This window comes from Manacus vitellinus, unplaced genomic scaffold (assembly GCF_001715985.3).
Source record: "Manacus vitellinus isolate BGI_N305 unplaced genomic scaffold, ASM171598v3 scaffold_18_pilon, whole genome shotgun sequence".
In the NCBI taxonomy this organism is placed as follows: domain Eukaryota; kingdom Metazoa; phylum Chordata; class Aves; order Passeriformes; family Pipridae; genus Manacus; species Manacus vitellinus.
In genome coordinates, this window is record NW_021939324.1 from 6181036 (window position 1) to 6206008 (window position 24973).

At 38.3% G+C, this 24973-nt stretch overlaps 1 protein-coding gene across 3 annotated transcripts in view; it reads right to left on the minus strand.

The window, feature by feature from the left end:
• Nucleotides 1-24973, minus strand: part of UHRF2 (ubiquitin like with PHD and ring finger domains 2) — a 79176-nt gene that overhangs the window by 21857 nt on the left and 32346 nt on the right. For all 3 annotated transcript variants that reach the window (XM_018070268.2, XM_018070269.3, XM_018070270.2), the window contains exons 5-6: nt 9261-9370; nt 1536-1722 (exon numbers count right to left, since the gene is read on the minus strand). In XM_018070268.2, the coding sequence (XP_017925757.1) occupies nt 1536-1722; nt 9261-9370 (297 nt within the window). The remainder of the gene's footprint in view (nt 1-1535; nt 1723-9260; nt 9371-24973) is intronic.

Below are 24973 nucleotides of genomic sequence, written 5' to 3' on the forward strand. Positions count from 1 at the left end.
GGGGTTTGTGGGAGGGGGTAACTGAGTCAAAGCATATATATTTTATCAGGAACTTTCCTGGGACCAGTACCGGAAAACAGATGAGCTTTACTGTTACTGGAGTACTGGATTAGAGCTGGTTCTGAGTAAGGGGCAACTGAAGAATGGGTGGACCAAGCAGATATGTACTTCCAGACAGATGGTCCCACTGAATATTCTGAATGAAGGAAGTCAAAAAAGAACTTCTGATGTTATATTCAAAGGGCAGGTGCAATTGAATATTGCTTATGGACTGCAGTCAGTAATAAACCACTTGTGCCAAATTAACACTTCTTGCATATGCAAGAAGTGGAAGGCACATAGACAACACTCAAATAAATGCTATTTTTAGTTCCAATAGCCCATACGTATTTCTAGTAGACACTGAAAATATTTTTAGATAGTGTTTCAAGCCAGCAGTTCCCCCAAAACCAGTAAATACAACTCTTTCCAGTGCAGAAGTTTCATGGAAAATGATCAACTTCCAACAACAGTGTCTCTGTGGACAAATGTACACACTGAGAAACATCTAGCAATGTTAAAGGTCTCAAGCACTAAAGTCATACATTGACATAAATACAAAAGTAGTTCAGAAAAAAAATGCCCTAGAAAACACCCATGCCATCAGGCACTGACCAACAAACACTACAGAATCCACTAGGGTGTAGGAGATTGAGTTATTAATTCACAGAGAATGTTAGAAACTTCCAAAGGACATATACAGATTTTTACATCACAAGGTCCAAACAGATTCCATGTAATGTATCCATAGACATCTTAGACATTTAATGAAGTCTATGTAATGGAAAGCTTTTAGAATAAAGTACTATTTATTACTCACTTATAAAGGATTAGCATCTCATGTAAGTCACAGGCAGGTGATAAATATGAACAGTGTATATTGTAGACAGCCAATAAAGACAAAAAATTAGTACAAAGCTCAAGATAGCCTAGGGGGCTGCTAATGGGCCCATGCAGATTCACTTCAAAATACAATTAAGACTTAACAATGCCAGTTAACTTGTTTTCCTGCATGCAGAATCAGGGACATAAGAAATTAAGAGTAGCAAGGTGGTGATCCTTTCATAGCATGAAAAATGAAAGTAGTAGAGGCAACGAAGAGCACAGGGGCAGCAACAGGTACAGAGAATGAAGGGAAAGAGAGGGATGAGCATGAGAGAATTGCTCAAGCAGTGAAGCTTGAAAAAAAATGCTGAGGAACAACAACTGCTGATAAATACAATCAGACTAGGTAATGTCACAGAAGAACATAATAATCATAATGAACATATCAGTTTTGAAACTCTAATGGTCATTAAAGCTTACTACTAATCCTTTGTGAATGATTTAAAAGAATTTTCTTGACAGAAGACATAAGCCTTAGATTAAGCAGGTGGATGAAAACACCACAGAATTTAAAAATGCCTTCAGTATTGTCTCTCATGAGGTGCAAATAACAAGAAGGTACCATGTACAGAATGTCAATATAGATAAGTAAATCATCCTTGTATATTTACCAGTCCTCATCCTCTGGTATCTTGCTTAAGGGAGGGTTCAGGCAGTATATATGATAAGCCATATTACATTCATCACACAGGAGTTGCATGTGAGCATCCTGTTTGCCACCACACAAGTAACACGAACAAAACCGGCACTCCTTATCTGGATCAGCCCTACAGTGCTTGCATTCTGGGCCACTCTTTCCTGTCAAAAACAAAGAAATGTCAAATGCCATGTATCTCAGAAAAGTGCATTACTGTATCCACTGGAAAAACTATTCCTGAACATGAACACTACCCTCATGAAAAGGCCTTTTTTTCTAACTTTTTAACTATCCAGGCTACTGAGATTTCTTCTGCTGTACAAACAAGTGACAAAGAAAATGACTTATCATCTGCTTATCTTTATTTCCTCCTGTTCCCAACATGCTACTGCACATTCTCCCTACAGATGGAGCTTTGTTGCCTTTTGAAGCTGTACAGCTTATCAGTTCCTTGTAAGTTAGTTTGCTTGGACAACATAAGCAATCAAAGTAAATATTTATTTTAGGAGTTGATTCTAGAATAGAAAGATGAGGTGGATCCTTGATGTATCCAGAGGAATTCTGGATATTTTAATGTTCTAAGTGTATTGAGAAAAAAAATTAATGACAAGAGGTTTGCAGAAATCCAAGCCCCTTCCTACAGAAGAAAAACATGTCTTTCCAACTGAATGGAATTTACAGAAAAATTGATCCATGTGGTCATAAGGTATCAGTGTAAAAATCTCTGTGGAGAGAAACTCCAGACTGAAAGCCTTATAAGAAAAGGGGACTAGAATGCCAAGTATTGTGCTGTATCTGCAGTCTTTCTGGAGGACCTTGAAGAACACTTATCTTCAAAGATGGAACCAACTAGACCTAGAGGGAAGGGGATGGAGTTTTGATTAACAAAGAAGAGTCAGGGCTGCTGATGTATTAAAAACCTATAGGGAAACACCCTGTGAAATGCCTCAAAGGAACTAGGGCTTTTTCCTCTAAAAAGTTTACACAGTTGATAGCTCAACTGATATGTCTATACACCAACACATGGGTAACAATCAAGAGGAACTGGAAGTGACTGTGCAGCTGGAGAGCTATGATCTAATCACAATCACTGAAAGTTGTGGGACAAATCACACAACTGCAGCACTCCAAATAGTAGCTATAAACTGTTCAGAAGGGACAGGCAAGGAAGGAGGGACAGGCGATTTGCCCTCTATGGACTGATTCCACAGGCCTGTCTTTGAAAAACAGCAATGAACAGGTCAAGACCTTGTGGTTGAAAATAAGAGGGCAAGTCAACAAAGGAAACCTCATGGTTTGTGTTTATTACTGGCCACCCCACTGAGAGGAGCCTGTTGACAAAACCTTCTAACTTCAACTACAGGAAGCATCACTCTGGCACGTTCTGATCCACCTCGGGGACTTCAGTCACCCTGACATCTGCTGGAAAAGCAGCTTGGCAAGATATAAGCAGTCCAGGAGAGTCTTGGAGAGCATCAAGGATAGTTTCTTAACCCAGGTGACACAGAGCCAGGTGACAGAGGAGAAGTGTTACTGCACTTGTCGCTTACTGTCACGATTAACTAACCGGAGAGGTCAAGATCGATGGCAGCCTGGGCTGAAGTGATCACGCCCTGGTGGAATTCACCATCTCGAGGGGAACAGGCCAAACAACGATTAAAGTCAGTACCCTGAATTTTAGGAGCCTGAACTTTTAGTTAATTAAGGAATTAGTGGATGGGACTCCCTGGGAAACTGCCCTCAGAAGAAGGAGCAGAACAGAACAGGCAGCTCTTTTAGGACACTTTTCTTAGAGCTCAAGAGCTCTCAATTCCCATCTGTGAGTATTCAGACAAGGAAGGCAGAAGACCAACCTTAGCAAGGACCTCCTGGCCAAACTGAAACATAAGAAGGAAAAGCACAGGCAATGGAACCAGGGACATGTATCCCGGGAAGAATATAAAGACACTACCCGGTTTTGTAGGGACAGGATTGGGAAAGCTAAGTTACAGTTAGAGCTGAATTTGGCAATGCATGCAAAGAATAACAAGAATGGCTTCTACAGGCATGTTTGTCAAAAAGGAAGATTAAAGAAAATAAAATCCCCTCTCTGTTCCCCAAAATGAGACAGAACTAGTGACAACTGACATGAAGAAGTCTGAGGTACACTGCAACATTTTTGCCTCAGTGTTCACTAGTAATAACTCTTCTAACATCTCTCAAGACCATGAACCTCAAGAAAGGAACTGGGGAATTAAATCCCTCTAAATGTAAGAGCAGATCAGGTTCAAGATCACCTGAGAAACCTAAATATACACAAGACCATGAGACCCAAAGAATTAGTTAATGTAGTTGCTAAGCCACTCTCCATCATATCTGAAAAGTCATGACAGTCAGGGTAAGTCCCCAGTGACTGGAAGAAAAGGAATATTTCACCCTTTTTAGAAAAGAGTAAAAGCAGGACCCTGGGAATTACTGACCAGTCAGCCTCACTTCAGTGTCTATTAAGATCCTAGAACAGAGACTCCTAGAAGATATGTCAAAGTATGTGTAAGACAGGAGGTGATTAAAGACAACCAACATGGCTTCACCAAGGGCAAATAGTGCCTGATTGGTACAGTGGCCCTCTACAACGGACAGAATCCAGTGGCAATGGAAGAACTACAGATGTCATTTACCTGTCTGCAAGGCCTTTGATTTGGTTCCTCATAACATTCTTAACATAAAGTTATAGAATTCTAGAATATCTAGAAGGAAACCATAAGGATGACTGAAGTCCAGCTGCTGGCCCTACACAGGAGACTCCATCACACCATGTGCCTGAGAGCATTGTCCACATGCTTCTGGGACTGTCAGGTTTGGTGCTGTGACCACTTTGGAGAGCCTGTTCCAGCACCCAACCACCCTCTGGGTGCAGAACCATTCCTAATATCCAACTCAAAACTTCCCTGACACAACTTCAGGCCATTCCCTCGGGTCCTGTCACTGGTCACCATGCCACAGAAGAAATCAGTGTCTATTCCTCTTCCTCCCCTCAGAAGGAAGTTATAGACTGCAATGAGGTCTCCCCTCAGTCTCCTCCAGGCTGAACAGACCAAGTGATCTCAGGTGCTCCTCATACGGCTTCACCTCAAGGCCCTTCACCATCTTCAGGGCCCTCCTTTGGACAGTCTCAAAGAGCTTTATATCCTTCTTATATTCTTGCTGATAAATTGAAGAGAGATGAGTTTGATGAATGAACTCTTAGATGGATAAGGACTTAGTCAGATGGCTACATCCAAAGACTGGATGGTCCATATCCAGTGGCTCAATGTAAAAGTGTAAACTAGTAAGAAGCTGTGTTCTTCAAGGGTCCATACTGGTCCAATATTATTTTATACATTCCTCAGAGACATACATAGTGGGATTGAGTGTACCCTCAACAAGGTTGTAGATCCCACCAACCTGAGCAGTGTAATTCATCACAGAATCATAGAACCAACAAAGTTGGAAAAGACCTTTAAAATCATCAAGTCTAAATGTCAACCTAGCACCACATCATGTTCAGCATTAAACCCAATGCCATATTCACATCTTTAGAACACTACCAGGGATGGTGAGGCTACCACTTCCATGGGCAGCCTGATCCAACACTTTACAAACCTTTCCATGGAGAATTTTTCCTAATATCTAACCTAAGCCTCCCCTGGTGCAAATTAAGACCACTTCCTGCTTCCTTGTCCCTTGTTATCTGCGAGAAGAGACTGATCTCCATCTCACTACAACCTCCTTTCAGGTAGTTGTAGAGTGATAAGGTCTCTCAGGTCCTTCAAGCTTCCTTTTCTCCAGGCTAAACAATCCCAGCTCCCTCAGCCACTCCTCACAGGACTTTTGCTCCAGACTCTTCATCAGCTTTGTTTGCCTTCTCTGGACATGCTCCAGAACCCCAATGCTTTTCTTGCAGTGAGGAGCCCAGAACCGAACACAGTACTTGAGATGTGGCCTCACCAGTGCCAAGTACAGTAGGACAATCACTTCCCTTGGTCCCACTGGACACACTATTTCTGATATAGGCCAGGATGCCATTGGTTTTCTTGGCCCCCTGGGCACATTGCTGGCTCATGTTCAGCCATTGTCAACCAGTACCCCCAAGTCCTTTTCCTCAGGAAAGCTTTCCAGCCACTCTGCCCCAAGCCTGTAGTGCTGCCCGGCCTTGTTGTGACCCAAGGGCAGGATCTGACACCTGGCCTTGTTGAACTTCATACTATTGGCCTCAGTCCATTGATCCAATGTGTTCAGAACCCTTTGCAGAGCCTTCCTATCCTCCAGTAGATCAACATACCCACCCAACTTGGTGTGTCTGCAAACTTGCTGCAGGTGCACTCAGTTACCTCATCCAGATAATCAATAAAGATACTCAATACAACTGGCCCAGTACTGAGCCCTGGGGAACACCATCGGTGACCGGCTGCCAGCTGGATGTAACTCCATTCCCCACCACTCTCTGGACCCAGCCATCCAGCTGGATTCTTACCCATCCAAGCTCTGAGCAGCCAGTTTCTCCAAGAGAATGCTGTGGGAAATGGTGTCACAGGCTTCATTCACTAAAGTCCAGGTAGAACCATTCACAGCCTTTCCCTCATCCTCTAGGTGAGTCAGCCTCTCATAAATGGAGATCAGATCGGTCAAGCAGGACCTGCCTTTCACAAACCCTGCTACCTGGGCCTAATCCCCTCCTTGTCCTGTACATGTTGCATGGAGGCACTCAAGATGATCTGCTCTGTGACCTTCCCCAGCACCAAGGTCAGAATGGCAGTCCTGTAGTTCCCGGGATTCTCCTTGGGAGTTATCATAGGTTCATAGCACAAATTTGGATTCTAACGGAAGTAATATATGTGGATATTTTTGAATCTAGGTCTTATGTACATTTTGCATATAAATGCAATGTATTTACAAGTATGTGTCATCTTAGATTTCTATATTTCTGATATAATTTTCTGATAGGTTTAGCCTTACTCTTTTCCTCAGCTGTACAATTTAATTTCCATTAAATAATTAGAAAATAACTATTTTTAATTATAACTGCTAAATGTATATTGACATAGACGTACATTGACATCACTTTACACATAAAAAACCTAACTAATATGTGGCCATGCTGAAGGAATAACAGTTTTTCTGCATAGTCAGTCTACACTGCTTATCTGATGAAGATTATTTCCACAGTAGGCATTCTATTTTTTGGAGAGGGCATGGACAGTAGCTTAATATGGACTAAAATACAGCCTGTGTATCTTCTGATTGTGCTTACAACAAACTCATAGAGTATTTAAAGCAAACAATTTATTTGAATTTCAGCTGCTGTTGTTGTAATAAAAACCTGCATCTTTCCATAGTATATAAGTGAAGGGAGTTGTGGGTTTACAGATGTGTGTGTATATGTATATATATTTAAACTTTTTGCAATACACAGTACAAATGGTGTCATAAGGACAGACCAGAGGGAAAGGGTATACTGGTGGTTATGTCATACAGCTCAGCTGATGCTGTGCATATGCAAACAAAGGCAAGACAGTTGACCTGGCCAAAAAATCAGAATCACACAAGTGGACTTGAGTGATGAGAAAGTTGGCATCAGGAAGAAGAGCAGTTCAAGAAACAAGGCTGAATTCCCAGATTAATTAAGTCTTCAGGGTTACATTTTTAAATATTATATTTATGAGTGGCATTTATCTACAAAAGTTTATAAACAATATCCTGAAATTAATAAAATTAAGACCAAGAACAAAATTAAATAAAACATACAAAGGGGCGTAAATCTCTACATAGATGTCAATGTATGAGTAGTTTAAGCAAAGAGGTTACAAATAAGGAAACAGCTGTCAAAACAGGAGAGAAGAGCTGTAAGTGACAATGAAGATCTTGACTTCGAAACTAAATGTGGCAATCAGTGTAAAAAGTATACCGATTGGTGAGGCCACCCCAAAAAATCCTGTGTTCAGTTTTGGGCACCTCACTCCAAGAAGGACATGGAGGTGCTGAGTGAGTCCAGAGAAGGGTAACAAAGCTGGTTAAGGGTCTGGAGCACAAGTACGATGAGGAGCAGCTGACGGAGCTGGGGTTGTCTAGCTCAGGGAACCTGAGACCTTGCTCTCTACAATGACCTGAAAGAAGGCTGTAGTGAGGTGTGGGTCAGTCAACAGGACAAGCAGAAATGGTCTCATTTAGAATGGATATTAGGAAAACCGCTTCACTGAAAGAATGGTCAAGCATTGGAGCAGTCTGCCCAAGGAAGGGGTGGAATTACTGTCCCTGAAGTCTTCATGTGGATGTGGCACTTAGGGACATGGTTTAGTGGTGGACTTAGCAGTGCTGGGTTAGCAGTTGGACTTAATGGTCTTAAGGGTCTTTTGCAACCTACATGACTGTATGACAAATAAATACTCACGCCAGATCAAATGGCACCATTGTAGACAATTATGTGTAGTCAGTAATAATCACTCATTTCCGCAACACAGAATTAAAAAAATTAATTCATTACACAGTAGCTGCGAGGAAGAACCAAATGAATCGTAATAATTTTTTATGCCATTTAAAATGTTGCATAAACAATTAGACTTGCAAAATAAATAGTATGTAAATGCAAACCAGTACTTGTAGATTTTTAATTTTCTCACACTGCAATTTCTAAAATGAATACATTCTTAAAGATATTGCAAAGATCTCTTAGTGTGACTAAGAAAAAGTAAAACAGAATAGTAAAACAGGTTCACTTTCTTTTTTTAGTAATCTTAGTACAGTAATTCACAAATAATGAAAAACTAACAGTTAAGAAAATGATATCTTTACTTTTAAGAATACCACAGAGAATGGTATTTGCTCCTCTGAAAAAGAGTGATTTTTTTTAAATGGCGGCAAATAAACATGCAAACTAGTTCTTGCACACTGAGAGCCACCTACAAAGGTTCTGAAAATTGCCTTGGAGTCAGGAGTGTAACACAGAATAATATCTAATACCTACTAGTATACCTGCAGTTCAGTCTCTCAGTGTTGCTATCACAAACACTTACCACTCCTAACTTTAATATGCTTTCAAGCTTAGGATAAAATGTCATGTTACTTTTTAGAGAAACTGCAACTAACACTGTCCTGTGGTTGTGGGAAGGAGGTCTGAAATGGTTAATTTTTTAGAAGATCATGCTGGGCTAACTTATACAAAAATTAAGTATCCTTTTTTGTTCATGGTACAAGCAACTTTGGCACAAAGTCCCTTAGTTCCTTATCTTTTTTTTTTTTTTTTTTAAATTCTGAGATAATGACAGAGTAAAAGTGCATCACTACAGACTGATTCTATCTTTGGCATTTATTAATTTATTAAAAGTTGAAATGATATGTCAATTGCAATAGCAATTTGGTGACCTAAACACCTCTCTAGGAACTTAAATGAGTCTATAAATTCGTTTAGCACTGTTCGTTTAGAACATTATCAGCGGCTTCCCTTTTTCACTGCTTATGACTGATAGCAGTAAGCTGTTACCAGTTTTTGAATATAGCAAGTAATAGAGCCATCTTACAGTAGCTATACTTTTAGAACAGAAATCTAAAAAGGATTCTATGTTATTACTTTCCTGAACACAAAACAATTATTATTACTAACTCTGAATACTAATACTTCTGTTTTTTTTTTAAAGAAACATCACTCAATTTGTATTTATATTCAGATAATTTAAAACATGCATACTTTTGAAATCTCCATCCCCAAATGTCAATGGATAGGCTCCTGGCTTTTCAATCTTGTACATTTCCTCTATAAAAAGGATTTTACAATCATTTATTGTGTCTTCTGGGCCTCTGAAAAACAAAAAGAATAAAAAGTACATTCAACTTAGTTCCTCAGATCTAGATTCTGTACTTTATGAATTCTAAGCAATAAGAAAAATATAAGTAGTATTTTTTTCATCATTGATAAGATACTTTATTTCAATTCACATACAAAAATCAGTCTAGTACTGTAACTCCTAAGAAAAAAATAAAGTACATATGTAGGGCTTGCTTAAAGAAAAGACTACTCCATTACCCTCAGACCGTCTGGCAGCTGAGTATGTCCTTACTGACAGCCATCCATAATGGCTTAATTCCACTTGTAAAACCTCAGAATGTTTTTTTGGCTGAACACAGTAGACCAGACGAAAGTGTATCTTTTGGAATACAGCATTTCAAATGTTATTATGAACATTTAGTGTCAGAAATGAACCAGAAATGTGACTTACAAGACAGATCATAATCAAACTCACAGAGCAAGAAAAGCAACAGAAAGTTTAAAAAGTCCTTCTATGACTTGTAACTGTTTTGGAAACCTAAAACTCAATTCTGGAAAGCCACATACCGTACCGTACTGAATTATGCACTGTTAGAAGTCCCGCTAATGTCAGGTTTCAGTGCAAAATCTGCTAACCATATCTCAGTGATTAGTAGTAACAACTACTCCAAGACCCTGCAGCAGCAGTGCCAAAAGACTTCTAGAGAAGGATGAGAAAATATTAAATGTAAAGATTTTCGCCTCCTCTTATTAAAATATCTTTGTATCTACACAAATGCTAATTCAAATGTAAACATATGTAGGAAGAAATGTCTATAAAGACACTGACAGCTGTAAAGCACTCCCTTTTCCTCCCTCCTTACGATGATACTGTGCTTTCTTCAACTGCCTGTTCTCCTAATACTTTCAATTTACTTCCTAATCTAAAACTAAGTAGAATTCTCAGTATAACAACACTGGATATCTGTAAGAAACAATCACAGAGGTGACTTGAAAATCCTTTGGAAGAAAGTCAGCCAGGTGGCATATCCCCATAAAAAAGGTCTAGGCTGCAAAACTAAATCAAACTATAGACAGGTAGGGAAACAAGGTATTAGATTAATATTCAATAATTCATATGCAACTCAAACAACAGAACATCTCCAGAAACATCAGGCTTCAGTCTGGGAGTTCATTTGCTCCCAACACTTCCCTTGCGCTGACTCCCAGTTCTTGGACTCTGACATATGATAACCTAACTAAGGCAGGAAAAAACTAAGCCAGGGGAAAAAAACACAGGCACAAAACCTGTAAGCACTTTGTGCTCTTCCTGAACACTGCAGTATTTAGGTCTCCAGGGAACTGGGGTTGAGAGGACTCTTAGTGTCTTGATTGACTGTAATTGTCTTTTAAGAGCACCAACAGCTGTTTACTTAGGCACTTCTATTTATTTTGACCCTTTTTTTTCCCTGCAGTTTTGGAGGAAGATCATTAACCATTGTTGGTCACACTCATAAACAGCAAATGCTAGCAAATTTCAAATATTTGGGCTATTTGAACAAATGCTGCATCAATGCAAATACATCCATCAGATAAAGAGTTTGCTTCCCTGACCAGGAGAATCACTTATTTAAGCTAATCTTCATTTGCACCCTAAGGGGGCACTACTTTACAGTGGTTCTGGCCATTGTGGGTAACACCTCCCAGATTTAGCATGCAAAGACACTTTGAATTATCCACAACACCTACTCAATAATTTACAGTCATAAATACACATTCAATAAATTCAAATACAGAAAGGACAAGTTGTAAATATAATCTTTAGCAGAAAAACTAAATCAACAAATACAGACTGAGCTTCTCAAAACATCAATGTTTCCCAGGTTATATTCCGTACCTTGGAGAGTCTTTTATTAAATATCATATATTTTTTGTTATTTCTCGATTATTTAAAGTTAAAACCAAAACAAAACACACTTCTTGGCACTCTTTAATGCCACAAATCTATGTTAGAACCTTCCTTTGTTGTAACACTGCTTGACTGCCTACCCAGCTTGATTCCTCTAGGACTTATTTCTAACAGAACTCAAGGTGGTTAATCTAATTTAAAATAAAATTACAGAATTATGCCTTCTTTCACATAATTAAAATGCCATTTTATACTCAGTGTAGCAGCTAAAACCATGACTTTACCCATGTCAAGGGATGGGTACTGATATTCTCTAATTACAGTAAATTTCAGACAAATTTCAGAATATTTTCACTAATTTTTGCATTCTGCAAACATTGAATGCATGTAATCTATAACCACTATCTCTATTATGAGCAAAACTGCATCTAGAAAAACTCACAATACTTTCTCTCCTGTCTAATGGCTTAGAGCGGTTAAACTTCAATTTGCCCCCCTTTTCTTCCTGTGTTTTCCACAGAAAACTAACAAGTAGTTATCAAAGAAAGTTTATCATCACCTGTAATTCTCTGCATGCAGTTCATGGTCAACAAGGAGGGTGGCAAAACACCAAACACATGCAGTTCATGGTCAACAAGGAGGGTGGCAAAACACCAAACAGCTGTAGCCAAAATTTTACAGACATTCGTGTTACTGCTATTCACATCTTTGGGAAACAAGCCAAACCGGAGCTCAGCAGAACATTTATTAGGAGTAAATTCCACTGCCAATTTGAACTATTAAAATTACTTTTAATGGCAAGGATTATCACATTGTTTTCTTAAAATATACCATGAAAATATTTATAAGTTGGTTCAATTATGTAAGTGTTCCAAAAGGCAACACGGCAAAAAGTTTTTGTGAAGTATGCAGAAGCACAGACTCTTATCATAAACTTCACTATAAATATCATCTAGAAAAAGTTATCTCAACCTCAAAGTGTTGAGGAGCAATATACTTTTTTAATACAGCAAATGCTCTAATTAATACTAGGAAACACAGAACTCTTAAAATAACAATAAAAAAAAATTCAGTTGAATGGCACTAACAATTGGTAGCATATTTTTCTTTCATAGCGCTGCAATCCTACTGACTAGCAATACTATTCCTGTATCTAGGTAGTACTGATTAAACAGATGGAATTCATCATTTCTCTATCCCATATTATGTCATGGTAGACATTCCTTCTCTTTTTGTCCTGTATTTTTCTTTTGGGATAAGGGCATTCAGAAAGCAACTTTCAGACTAAGTTTTTCCTAAAGTATATTCAGTACTTGAACCAGAGAAAACATTTTATTTTCTATTATAAGTTATGCTAGAGGCAAGCAAATACTACTATCAAATAATGTTACAAAGCTGGTATGTTCCATCAAACATCACAGTTATGTATCTGGAACCACAGAGGAAGATTAACTACCATTGTGAAAAATCATGGCTAATAATAAATGGTTAAGCCTCACCAAAGCTAAAAAATTCTGTTCAGCCGGTTACTCTTAAAAGACTAATTCTTTTGCTGCACTACACATACAACAGCTTTAATAATGACCAGGCTATGTATCATCTGATTTTCAAATTGTGGTTATCTAATAAAATTGTGATTATATTACACTGTCAAACATAGACAAGAAGTATAACCTTTACTCATTTCTTCACCTTACCATACCAAAAATAACAGTATACATTATGCAGAGTATTTCAAGTAAGTACACTAAACCCTTTAGAAGAATTAAAACCCAAAACAGACTCAGACTCTTCAATACAACAGAATTCCTAACGCGAGCCTTCCTTTTAGGTTGGTTAGTCACAGCCAGAGAGAAATCTTCAACTGAACCTTCTTATATCTGCACCTTCCCCACACACACTTCCTCTTTTTTTAACCTTCATGTTGCCAAATGCTTTAAACACACAAAATCACAGTTTATTAGATGTGTGACAACTGGGTATTATCCTGGATATTTCAAAGGTTAGCTTTCCAGAAAATAAAAGCAGCTGGACAGTTACATAAGAACTTCATCAGTTCTTATTGTCTGAGAGACTCAATTACAATTGTCAGATCTCAGTCTGGAATTCTTTGGTTTTACCACTTTACCATAATGAAATTACAAAAAAATATTTCAACACACAGGAAGAGTCAAAATACAACGCTGAATAAAAAGAGGGGAGCAAAATATACAGAAAAGTTATATTCACACTAAGAATTACAAGGAAAAGTGTCTAATGACAATTTATCTTAAGGCCCCCTAAGAGGAAAACCTTAGTCACACTAAGTCATGTTTACCAGAGACAACTAATTCATTATCAGCCTCTATGGTGATTGTCAAGAGGTACTGTCCAGGTCAGTAGAAACAGCCACAGAATAAACCCTACAAGAATATAATGTCAGCTACTCTCTCCAAATGTTCAAATACAGTTAACAAACAATATAAATATCAAAATAGGACCAGATTTCCTACGACTTGCAGTGTCTATCTTTTCATATGTAACACTTTGTTTACAACCCACGGTCAATCAGCCTCTATTCTGATTTGCGAAGTTTCCAGCACAGTTTTCCTTCTGCGTGATCAAACAACAGTTGAATAACTTGTTCAAAAAAATACACAATATTTTCAATATTAGCATTCAAAATGCTTGTTAGAACTTCAAATATCATCTCCTTAGAAGCGGTTGAGCTGCTGGAGTCCATGTCTAGTGTACGTACCAATCAACAGCATTACATTGCACCTTCACACTTCGTGCCTTCACATTTAAGAGCTGCATGAACTTGTATCCTGACATCCTCAATACACACTTCATAAAGTGAGGACTGTTTTTTAAAAACATTTTTCTTTGCCTTTGAAACTAGAGAAACTGTGTTCCTGAACTGAGCTTATGAACAATTGTTTATCAAATTTATAAAAACATTAAGCTAGAGAATCAAATATGTTCTATTGCAACAAATGAGCTCTATAGAAAAGAAAGAACTGTTGTGATGTTAATTCATCATATTCACTCTAAGTTACTATCAGTCAAAAGAATACTTTGAAATTAAAGCAAACGTATTTAACAGCATGCATATTTCAAAAGACATTAAAAGGAGATGATCTCAACCTGATATAAAATATTGCAATGTGAAGATTACTACTTTAAATTTACATTTAAACAATAACTGTAACTTTGACAAAACTGTAATTTCAACAAACTGCAAACACCAATTGTCTACAGAAATGGATGAAAGGCTAAAACATACTCATAAAACAATTATGACTCTCACCAAACATGACTAGAGATTTGATTTTAAACAGGTTTGTTTCAAAGGTGACTTACAAAATCTTCCCAGATGAAGACAGTACACTACCTTGATAATTTGACCAAATTCTGCTAGGTTACACAATTACATAGAGGTTCTTTTATTTTTGATTGTACACATGCAGAAAAAATGGACAATATTTTCAAGATTTTTTCAGAATACTCTACACCCATTTGCTTTATCATGAAAATAAAAATACACAGTTACAAAATGGGACAGTAGTAGCTCTGCTTTTAATTCAAGTTTTCTTTTGTTACACAAGCCACTATAAAGACAAAGACACAGAACAACTTCTAAACTACGCGAAGAGTTACTACTACTCTCTCAACATACATAACACTAGTATTTAAACAACAAAAAATATTAAAAAAAAATTTTATAGGACATGTTGAAGTCCTTACCATCAAAAGTTTCATAATCTAAAATTAATTTTTAAGGTCTTTAAGACCAAAACACACACTGCTAACTCCCAAACCTACAAATTCATACTGTGGATATACACACAACACAGGTAGGATATTGCTTTTTTTTCATCTCAGTAGTAGATGTGATGCTTGATGCATTTACAAAACAATGTATTATAGTTCATGATGCCAGATTCTGAAAGCACAGACTTGGATGCAGGAACAACCCTTTTTTCCTTAGCCTGGGATCTGTAAAGCAGGTAGTAGCTGGGGAAAGCACTGGCCTGAGAGAACAGTCGGCAACACTGTCAGAGCCTCATTGACTCCAAGCAAGTCACTGCCCCACGCCACAAACACAGAGATGAGATGGAGCCTCGGGAGGGTGGCCCTGTCCGTGGTGCTGCAGAAACGCCCTTGTCCACTCCCAGACCTCCCTGTGCCAACACCCAACTGCTCCCTTCCTGTACTCAGGATCAAGGCACTACCACAAACGTTCAGTTGGCATCTATGGCTTCCAAATCCAAGTTCAAACCCACAGATGTTAACACCTGAACAGCCAAGAAGAACGAGGTAAAAAGAGCTGGTTGAAGACCCACAAAGATGGTATCCCAAAGGCTTCATGTATGAAAAACAAAGCTACAGGAGCTGTCCTTGGCATCACAGAGCATGGTCTAAGCTCAGTACACTTCTCTATGTGTTTGTGGACTGAACTGCAACACACAGAACAATGCAGAGTCTGTTCCAGACATTATTCCAGGCATCTGGACTACTCAATAAGCTCTTTCACATTAGGAAAAAGCAGAGCTACTAATAGGTGATTCTTACGAGAAGAGGTTAAAAGTTCCTATACAGATTTTTTCAGAGAGTAGATGCAGCACACATGCATCATGAGCTTCCACAATCACTTCAGAGATCTGCTTAGAAAAATCCTACTAGATACCATACAGAGAAGGGCCCAGTAGAGACAGTTGATATTTAAGGATCACCCCCTCCAAGCTCAAAAATGGTCTATCACCACGTGCAGGAAATCAAAGGCAGCAGGAAGCCTGCACAGATGAGTAGGGAGCTCCCATACCAACCTGAGATATAAAAAGGAAAGGTGTAAGAGATGGAAGTCAGGACAGCTGACCCAAGGCAGGGGGAGGTACAGAGTTCCTGTCTTACCGTGTAGGCATAGGGTTGAGAAAGCCAAGGTCTACTTTGACTTGAATCTGGCAAGAGATGTGAAGGGCAATAAATAAAAACAGGAAAGGAAAACTACAGAAAATGAGAGCCCACTGCTAAATATAGAAGGGCCCTTGATGACAATAAACAGAAAAAGCCAAGGTACTCGGCCCTTTCTTTGCCTTAATTGTTTACTTCTAAGACCAACGTTCAGAGATCCAAGGACACTGAGACTAGAAGGAACGCCCAGAGCAAGGAAGAATTAGCCCCAGTGAAGGATTAGGTTATGGAGCACTTACTGGAGAGCAGCTTGGTAGATATAGACCTTGAGGAACATATAAACAACAACCATAATCCAGCTATGTGCCCTTGCAAGCACAGAAGGCCCACAGCCTCCTGGACTACGTTAGGAGCAGCATTGCCAGCAGGTAGAGGGAAGGCGAATGTTCCTCACAACTTAGCACTGGTTAGGCCAAGCCTAGGCTCCCCAGGGAACATAGACATGGGATTATAGGAGTGGTTCTAGAAAAGGACATAAAAATTATTAGGGAACTGGAAAATCTTTGATACAGGATGTTTACTCTGGAGAACAGAAAACTTGTGTGTGGATGGCTCTCACCCATGTATAAACAGGGAGCCAGACTCCTCTAAATAGTGCCCTCTGCTAGGATAAGAGGTATAAACATATGAAACATGTATTTTGTGTAGCCAGAGTGAATTTTATTTTTATGGTGACTGTTCAGGAGCTTGTTGAGTCTCTTCTCATAAAGATATTCAAAACTCAACTTGATATAGTTCTAAGCAGTCTGCTCCAGCTGATCCTGCTTCACCAATCTCAGGAGCTCTTTTCCATCCTCCATGATTCTTTTAAATGTATACATATATTTCAACACTACTACTTTTTTTTTTTATTATTTTCATGACGCTTTCCCTAATATTGTGCTCATCACCCACCCAACCACTGTTTGCCTTTCTGCACTTCAGTTTGTTTCTTCTGTTCTTCCTCTTCTCTTTGGAATTACTTTCCTCAGTGAGAAGAAATTAAGCTTCAAAACATTTCAAAATATCACCCCCCTAGAAAGTAAGTCAAAAGACTCTGTGGTTCCAAGTCCGCATGTTTATTACAGAAAGGTCACTGTTACAAATACTGAAGATACAGTTTATGTTCTGGGAAACCAAAGAAGACCCTCAAGATCCAAGTCAACCCACTCTTCACCTTCAAAATACACCTTAGAGTAATTATTTAGGAAATAGTGGTTAGGAAATCCAAAACATTTTAAATTTTAACACTTGGTGCTTTTCCTTTTTTGTTGTTTTGTTAAAGCAATTAATGCTTTAACAAGTATTTGAAAATTTAAGCTTATAAATGCAATCCAAAGAACCAATTTTCTGCCCCTCTGTGAAATTCACTCTATGAGTCTCTCTTTTGTGTGTTGAGGTTAGGAGGGGGGGTGCGTTTTTGAGTGGGTCGGTGGAATCTAGTATTCTTGATGAAGCCTAATTAATGCTTACTAACTGAGAATAAATCACTTTCCCCAATTTTCCTCCCTTTTATACAACCTGAATACTGTTCATCTTCATTACATAGTGGCTCCTGTTCACTTTGCTGTTTTATCAACACCCACAGATCCTTCTCCTCAGAGCCACTTCCTAACCAACATTGCTGCAAAGGGCTCTGCCTTCCCAGGTGCAAGAAAACTCTGCATTTTTCCACCTTTACGTTCTTGAGTCTCCTATCATCCATTCCTCCTGACTGTTCAGGTCTCTCTGACTTGCAGTACCCTCAAATTTTGATCAATTTAGTGTGTCTGCACGCTTGTCAAGAGTGCCCTGTATTGCCACTGTCACACTGTTGCTTAAGACACTGAACAGTACAGGTACCAGGATACATCCCCGCAGTTCCCTGCATGTTATCACTTTCCAGACAGCGTAACCACTATCCTCTGAGCAAGATCATTCAATCTTTTGGTTTTTTCTAAACCCACCTAGTTGCCCATCCACTCAGATTACTACAAGAACTGTCAGACTGGGACAGGATACTATGGGGTGCAGAAAAAAGATATTTTACATGTTGAAGTAAATTACATCTTTTGCTCTCCCCTTGGCCACAGAAATAATAATTTTATCACAAAAGGCAGACAAGCTTGCAAGGCATGATTTTCTGTTGGAAAAAATTCTACTCTGGCTATTCCAAATGATCTCCACTTGGCCAGCACTTCCAAGAGGACTGTCCCCTCTTTTCCACAGACTGAAATAAGGCTAACTGGCCTTCTTTTAAAATGGATGCAATATCTGCCTTTCTCCAGTTGTCACGGACAAAAATCAAAGTGGTATTAAAAGTCAAACGTCTGTTGACACAAGCTGTGCAATTAACCAGATTTTGATCCACAGGATTTGCCTGCTCCTTTTCCTTGGAGAGATTTGTCCTCCAAGTCTTACCATTTCACCAGCAGGACTAAGATCTCACGTGACTGGGCTACTCAGCTTGAGAGATAAACCTTTTCTCTAAGGCAGAGTTGGTTTGCAACTCAAATTTTAAAATTCTAAGACAAAAGAATAGTACATTTATAGTCCAAAAGACTAAACATTAATTATAAGCATCTAGTATACTTTCCTCCATTTTGGGAAAGTAAACTGAAACAATGAAATATCAGGTTCTCCATAATGCCAGTTAAGAACAGGCAGTGTGTGGGGAAAGAGCACAAAGGACAAATCAATTACTTTTTATATTCTCTCTATAAGAATCTGGAAGGGGAGAGTATTAAGATAAAATATTTCTTCCATACAAGAAAAATAATTATGGACAAGCAATCTTAAAACAGTAATCCTTCAACTCCTCTCTACTCAATGGAACCTCCTGAAGAATTCTCCTCATTAAGGCAGTAAAATGAAGCATGGAAGGAAAAAAAGTGCATGGAGGAATTTTTATGATCTGTGCAGGATCTGTCCATCATAAAAATTCAAGGACAGTTCATAAAATGGAAACTTTTGTCCAAAGGGAAAGGAGAAAGAAGAAACATGAAAAGGATATCTATAATAACAAGTTGGCCAACTATTTTTCAAAATGTACTCTTTCAGTTCATAGAATCAGAGAATGGTTGGGTTGGAAAGGACCTTAAGGATCACCTAATTCCAACCTCACTGCCAGGGGTATGGATGCCTTCCCCTGGACCTGGTTGCTCAGAGCCCCATCCAACCCGGCCTTGAACACTTCTACACATGAGGAATCCACAGCTTCTCCTGACAACCTGCTCCAGTGTCTCACCACCCTCACCCTACAGAACTTCTTCCTAATATCAAATCTAAAACTACCACACTTCAGTTTGAAGCCCCATTGTTCTGTTACTACATGCTTTTGTAAAAAGTCCCTCTCCATCTTTCTTGTAGGCTTTTCTCAGGTCCTGGAAGGCTGCAATTAGCTCACCCCTAAGCCTTTTCTTTTCCAGACTGAACAATCCCAATTCTCTCAATATTTCCTCATAGAAGAGGTGTTCCAACCCTCTAACTATCTTGGTGTCCTCCTCTGGACTTGCTCCAACAAGTCTATGTCTTTCCTGTGCTGAGGACCCTGGAACTGGACGCAGTGCTCCAGGTGGGGTCTCACCAGAGCAGAGCAGAGGGACAGAATCACATCCCTCATGACTACTCACTGTGCCGCGCTGCTTTTGATGCAGCCCAGGATACAATTGGCTTTCTGGGCTGTGAGCACACACTGCTGGCTCACGATCAGCCTGTCATCCACCAGCATGCCCAAGTCCTTCTTGGCAGAGCTGCTCTTGATTAGTTCATCCCCCAGCCTGTATTGATACTGGGAGTTTGATGTTATAGGTGCTGAACCAAGGTACTGTATCTCATTTATGACCTTAGAAAAGAGGACAATTACCACAGGGAGTAGTCACAGGATTCACTGTCCATGCTCTCTTTATGAGCTGTTCTCAGTCAAATATTGTTCTTCTGTCTCACATTTGAAGGAAATTATACGTCCTGAACACTAGCCTTTCTCCCATCCCAGTGAACAGCTTTCCTCTAGAACCCAGAGGCTGACACTGCGTCCCAATACCTCTGGGCATTTTGTCCTATACACCTGAATCATTAATACAGAGCACTTCACACTACTCCAAAGTCTTCTTAATAATATTCTGTCCTCATGCCCATTGTATCTTTTAATTCTTTACTGTTCCTCAAAACTGAAGTGAAGTCAGAAACCTAATCTGGAATTTAACAGTTTGATTCTCACACTCCACTAGAGCAAACATGAGTTCTTTTGTCCAACAAGGTAATTAAGTGGTACCCAAAATATTATTCATGTTGTCAAAAGTCATTCCTGTTAAGAGTTGTGAGATTATTACCTAAGGCTGAATATCACAAAAAGAGCCATCTCTAGCAGTAGAGTCTAGGGAAAGCAGTACGAAGAAATGCTTAAGGGTTTCTAAGCATCACCAATACAGAATCACCACGAAAAATCCCAGGAGGATTCTTGGCCAATGAGAATCTACCTTGGTTTGAAATACTTGTGTTGATTCAAAAGGAGGTCTCTTCTTCAAAGGAGGTGACCAGCTCCACTGAAGTCACAAAAAGAGGAAAGAGGGAGACACAAATTCACCCTTTCAGAAGTTTTGTTGCTTAGAAGAAATATGCTGCTTTTACATCCGTGCAAGAAAGCTGCAGGCAGGGTCTTTGGCAATTAAAATTCTTATTATTAGGATACCTGCTGATACAGCATGACAGTTATTTTAAAAAATGGGTCCAAGTAAATCTTGTTTATATTTCACACAGCATCAAAACAATATCTCCCCAGATCAACCAGCAGTAGTCAAAGACATTACAATAAAATAATATATATTTTATACAATAAAATAAAGAAACCAGGAGGTTATTATGGATAGAAGATCATGCAAGCATTAGTAAGGCATAAACCACATTGACAAAAATTCCAGGCCTAAAGAGGAAAAACTCTATGAGAACTAGACTATTGGGCACCTACCAAAGTAGGACAACAACAACTGTGACACCATGATGATTATCACAATATATACTGAGGGGGATAGGAAGTGCTGTACTGTTTTTTTTCTAAGTGTCAAAACAAGGTACAATACACTTTTTTTTACTAGCTAGACAGAAATTCACAGAGGCACAAGAACTCTTGAAATTATACAAAAAACCAGTACAAGGCTTGTTTCATTGTTAGTTCAGTATTCTGTGTAAAGTGTTTCATTTCTGTGCCTTTATAAAGCTATAAAAACAAATACATGTGTGACTTACAAAACCCAGAAGTTCAATATAAATGTACAGTCTTGTCCAAAAGAAGTAAAAGGAGCAGCTATGAGTAAAATCTGTACAGGTAGTAGAAAGATAATTTAAAAATATCATACTGCATTCTGAGAACAAAACATGTTGGATGTGAATAAAGGGAGTACTGAGAAGAAAAACATGAATGCATCCCACAAAAAAAAGATAACAAAAGAGAAAGACAAACAGGTTACAAGGAAAATACAAGAATATTTAAAAATTGAGAGAAATTAATCTGGAAACAAAATAATACTTTCTTTTTGGGAGCAGGAAGCCTCACACAAAAACCTGCAGAACTAAAAGATGACAAATACAACATGAAAATTTAAGATACTTCCTATTACATTCCCTTATGGTTGCTTAGGAAAAGACCTCAACTTCATTAAATACTCACTCATGCAAAGACAAAAATTCTGTTCACTCCACAGAATTTATACCTACATTCTTGTGTATCTCCAAAGGCTTAAGCAAAGTACAAGTCTTGGTATTGACAGAATCCTTGCTAAACTCAAACTTTGAAAGGCTGACTGAAGAAAACCTAAGAGCTGATTTTGTCTTTCTTCAATTCTAGCATGGAGAAAAAAACAGAGTATCATTTTTCTACTTTGGTTCAATTTGGTGTGGTGAATTGAAACACGCCTGCCAGCTGCAATGTTAAATTGTGAACAGTTAGCCTCACAAAGATGACAAGTCATATTATTCTGGACTACAAACAACTGCTGTCATCATGAAACAGAAGATTCTCCCTAAAAAGAAAAACAGAGGATGTCCAAAAACAAAGGTGCACCTTGCCAGTTAAAATCAGTTTAGAGGTACCACAATATGGATACTCGGAGCTGAGAATCTCACATTCAGATTTTATGAACTGTAGGCATGCACACAGTCATGAGAAACCTAGCATTGTTTTCCGCGGTCAAAGCACTGCTGCTTTCCCAGTATTTGTATCTGAGACATAGTAAATCCTATTTGGATAGGTTGGATAGGTTATTCTTCGCATAATGACATCTTTATCTTCCCTGTTAAGTTGCATTCCTTTCTTTGGTTATAATTTCTAATTCATATCTGTTTTCCAAAAGATGAACTAGAAGAAATGATGACAAAATGTACAGGATTTTTCCTTTGGGTTATGACTAAAACATAAGCAAAAGTAACATCTAACACACATGTGTCAAAAGGTACAGTAAAAAATAAGTATTCATGACATGTTCTACCAGCTTGAAAGCATTACCACAAACAGCACATGTTCTTCTTATTTCCTGTGATTGTGCCAACAGCCTCATGAAATCTTTGTCAAAAGCAACCAAGATCAGTAAATCAAACATTCAAATATTTTGTACAAAATTGTTTATACAAAGTCTCTTTGATGTAACACCACAAAAGGAAAAAACTCTACATGACAAATATACCTGAAGCAGCCCAAAGAGCTCTGTGTCCCTTTACTGCCTGCTAAGGTTGTTCTTAAGTAGTACACAAATTACTAGTCATTAACATACAATCTATTAATCACTAACGTAGAATCATAAAAAATTCAAAATAATGTCACCTTTATTTGAGACAAGTAGTTAGTGCGAACATTATGCCAAGAACTCATTATCAAATATCAATAATAAATTCTAGAATATCAACATATTAATTATATTATTCTAGATTAAAATAATAACATCATTACATGATAATTCTAAAATAAATTCATGTATTTAATACTATTTATTTTATATTAATATATTATTAAACATTGAAACACAGAGATTTGTTTTTACTTTGCAAATCAACATACCTAAAACATAAAGCGATTATTGTTGCAGCATGTTCCTTACAGAGGTTTATGAATAGTAGGAGATTTTTCTTGTACTTTTACTACTATCTGAGAGGAATGACTCAGGTAGTGCAGGTGACAGAGAATTATTCTTGATAAATTTAAGAAATGGTAACCTTACTTTCTGCAACTAGTTAAGTACTGCATATACAAACTATCAGCACTTAAAAGAAGCCTGAATTGCTAATTAGGAAGAAAATTTCCTGAAATACGGTTCAACTTGAAAAATGGACTTAAATTTGCCACCTTCTAATACAGGTATTTGTCAACAGTACTTTTCCTCCTACTGCTTTCAGAGGATAATAAATATAAATATCATGGAGACCCCCACTGTACCTGCCTCACTACTCATGGTATTTCAAGTTACCATCTTGCAATTTGAAGCACAACTATCAGTTTATTTAGATTTTAAAAAGACTACCCTATAGAGTCCCAACCAGAATTTTTCATTAGCCACCAGGTGCTTGCTCTTGCCAATATAAAACATATTTAGATTATCCTATTTTTACTAAATGGGGGAAACTCTGAAAGAATCTATGCAGACAACAAATAAATAATGTTATCAATAGACATTTGAACTTCATGTAAACAGCTATCTGGACAGTTTTATTTATAAAAGGTCATGAATTCCATCCCTAATTCACCAAATGCCACTAGCCCTAAATGCATTACAATGAAATTCTGCGTCTCTCTAGACTGGCCTCCATTTCTTAATCTCTTCTATTCTCCAAGTTAATTCAAAATATCTACTCAATTTTTCTAGCTTTACATTTCAAGTTCGGAGTTTTTTTGCTTTGCCTACAAAACAAGTCAATGTGCCTGCCCTACTTACTACAAGATGACCATAATGCACTGAGATTATGTAATAAAACTCCCGTAATTCTAAAATTAAAAACCATCTGTAAGGTAAAATATATGCAGGTCTCTTCCCCAGAAATGCCAAGGCAGTGGAAAGGATTCAAAGGTTTTATTTCGGAGGCAAAGACATAAAAACTTACAAACTCCTTGGTGCTGCAAGACAGCACCAGGCCTCAGCAGGAAAAGGCAAATCTGTTCCCTAAAGGGTTTTGTCATCTCTGCCCCCCCCAACTGTCCCTGGGCTGCAGCAGCCCTGTAGCATTTCTGTAAGCACTATATCTCTCCTCTCACATATCCAACAGAGAGGCTGAGAACTTCTCTTGGTACACAGAGTGGGGGGAGAAAGCACTGAAACTGCCTTTGAGAAAGAGTTACCTTTAAGGCAGAAAGCCTTCCTAAGCAAAAACTCTGTCTCCTCGTAACAAAATCTTCCAGGACAAAGGCTATTCTATCCTCACACCATTCCAAAACAGATTTCCATTTTTCATGATTTTCCAAGTCAATGTCTTTCCTGTTTCCCAGTACTAGGTAAGATTGCATTTTTACACAAATATTGAATTAGACATGATTTATGGAGGCTTCTGTGTGCCTCTTCCCATTAACCATGTCCTACACCAAGTCTTCCTACAGCTACAACAGTCTCCTTTCTCATAAAGAAAACTACACTGTACACTAATAGTCCAATTCATTTTAAGGAAAACACTCACAGAACAATGATACTACTCATGAGTAAATGTGGGACATGACAACGTTTTTCTTCAGTGAAAGGAAATTTAACTTTAGTTGAAATTTAATTTTAAAATCAGTTTCATTCCTAACATGTAAGTACCCACACACCTGCCTCTTCTCTAAGAATGGAGATGGTAGACTGGATCCATTTGCTTTTAGTTC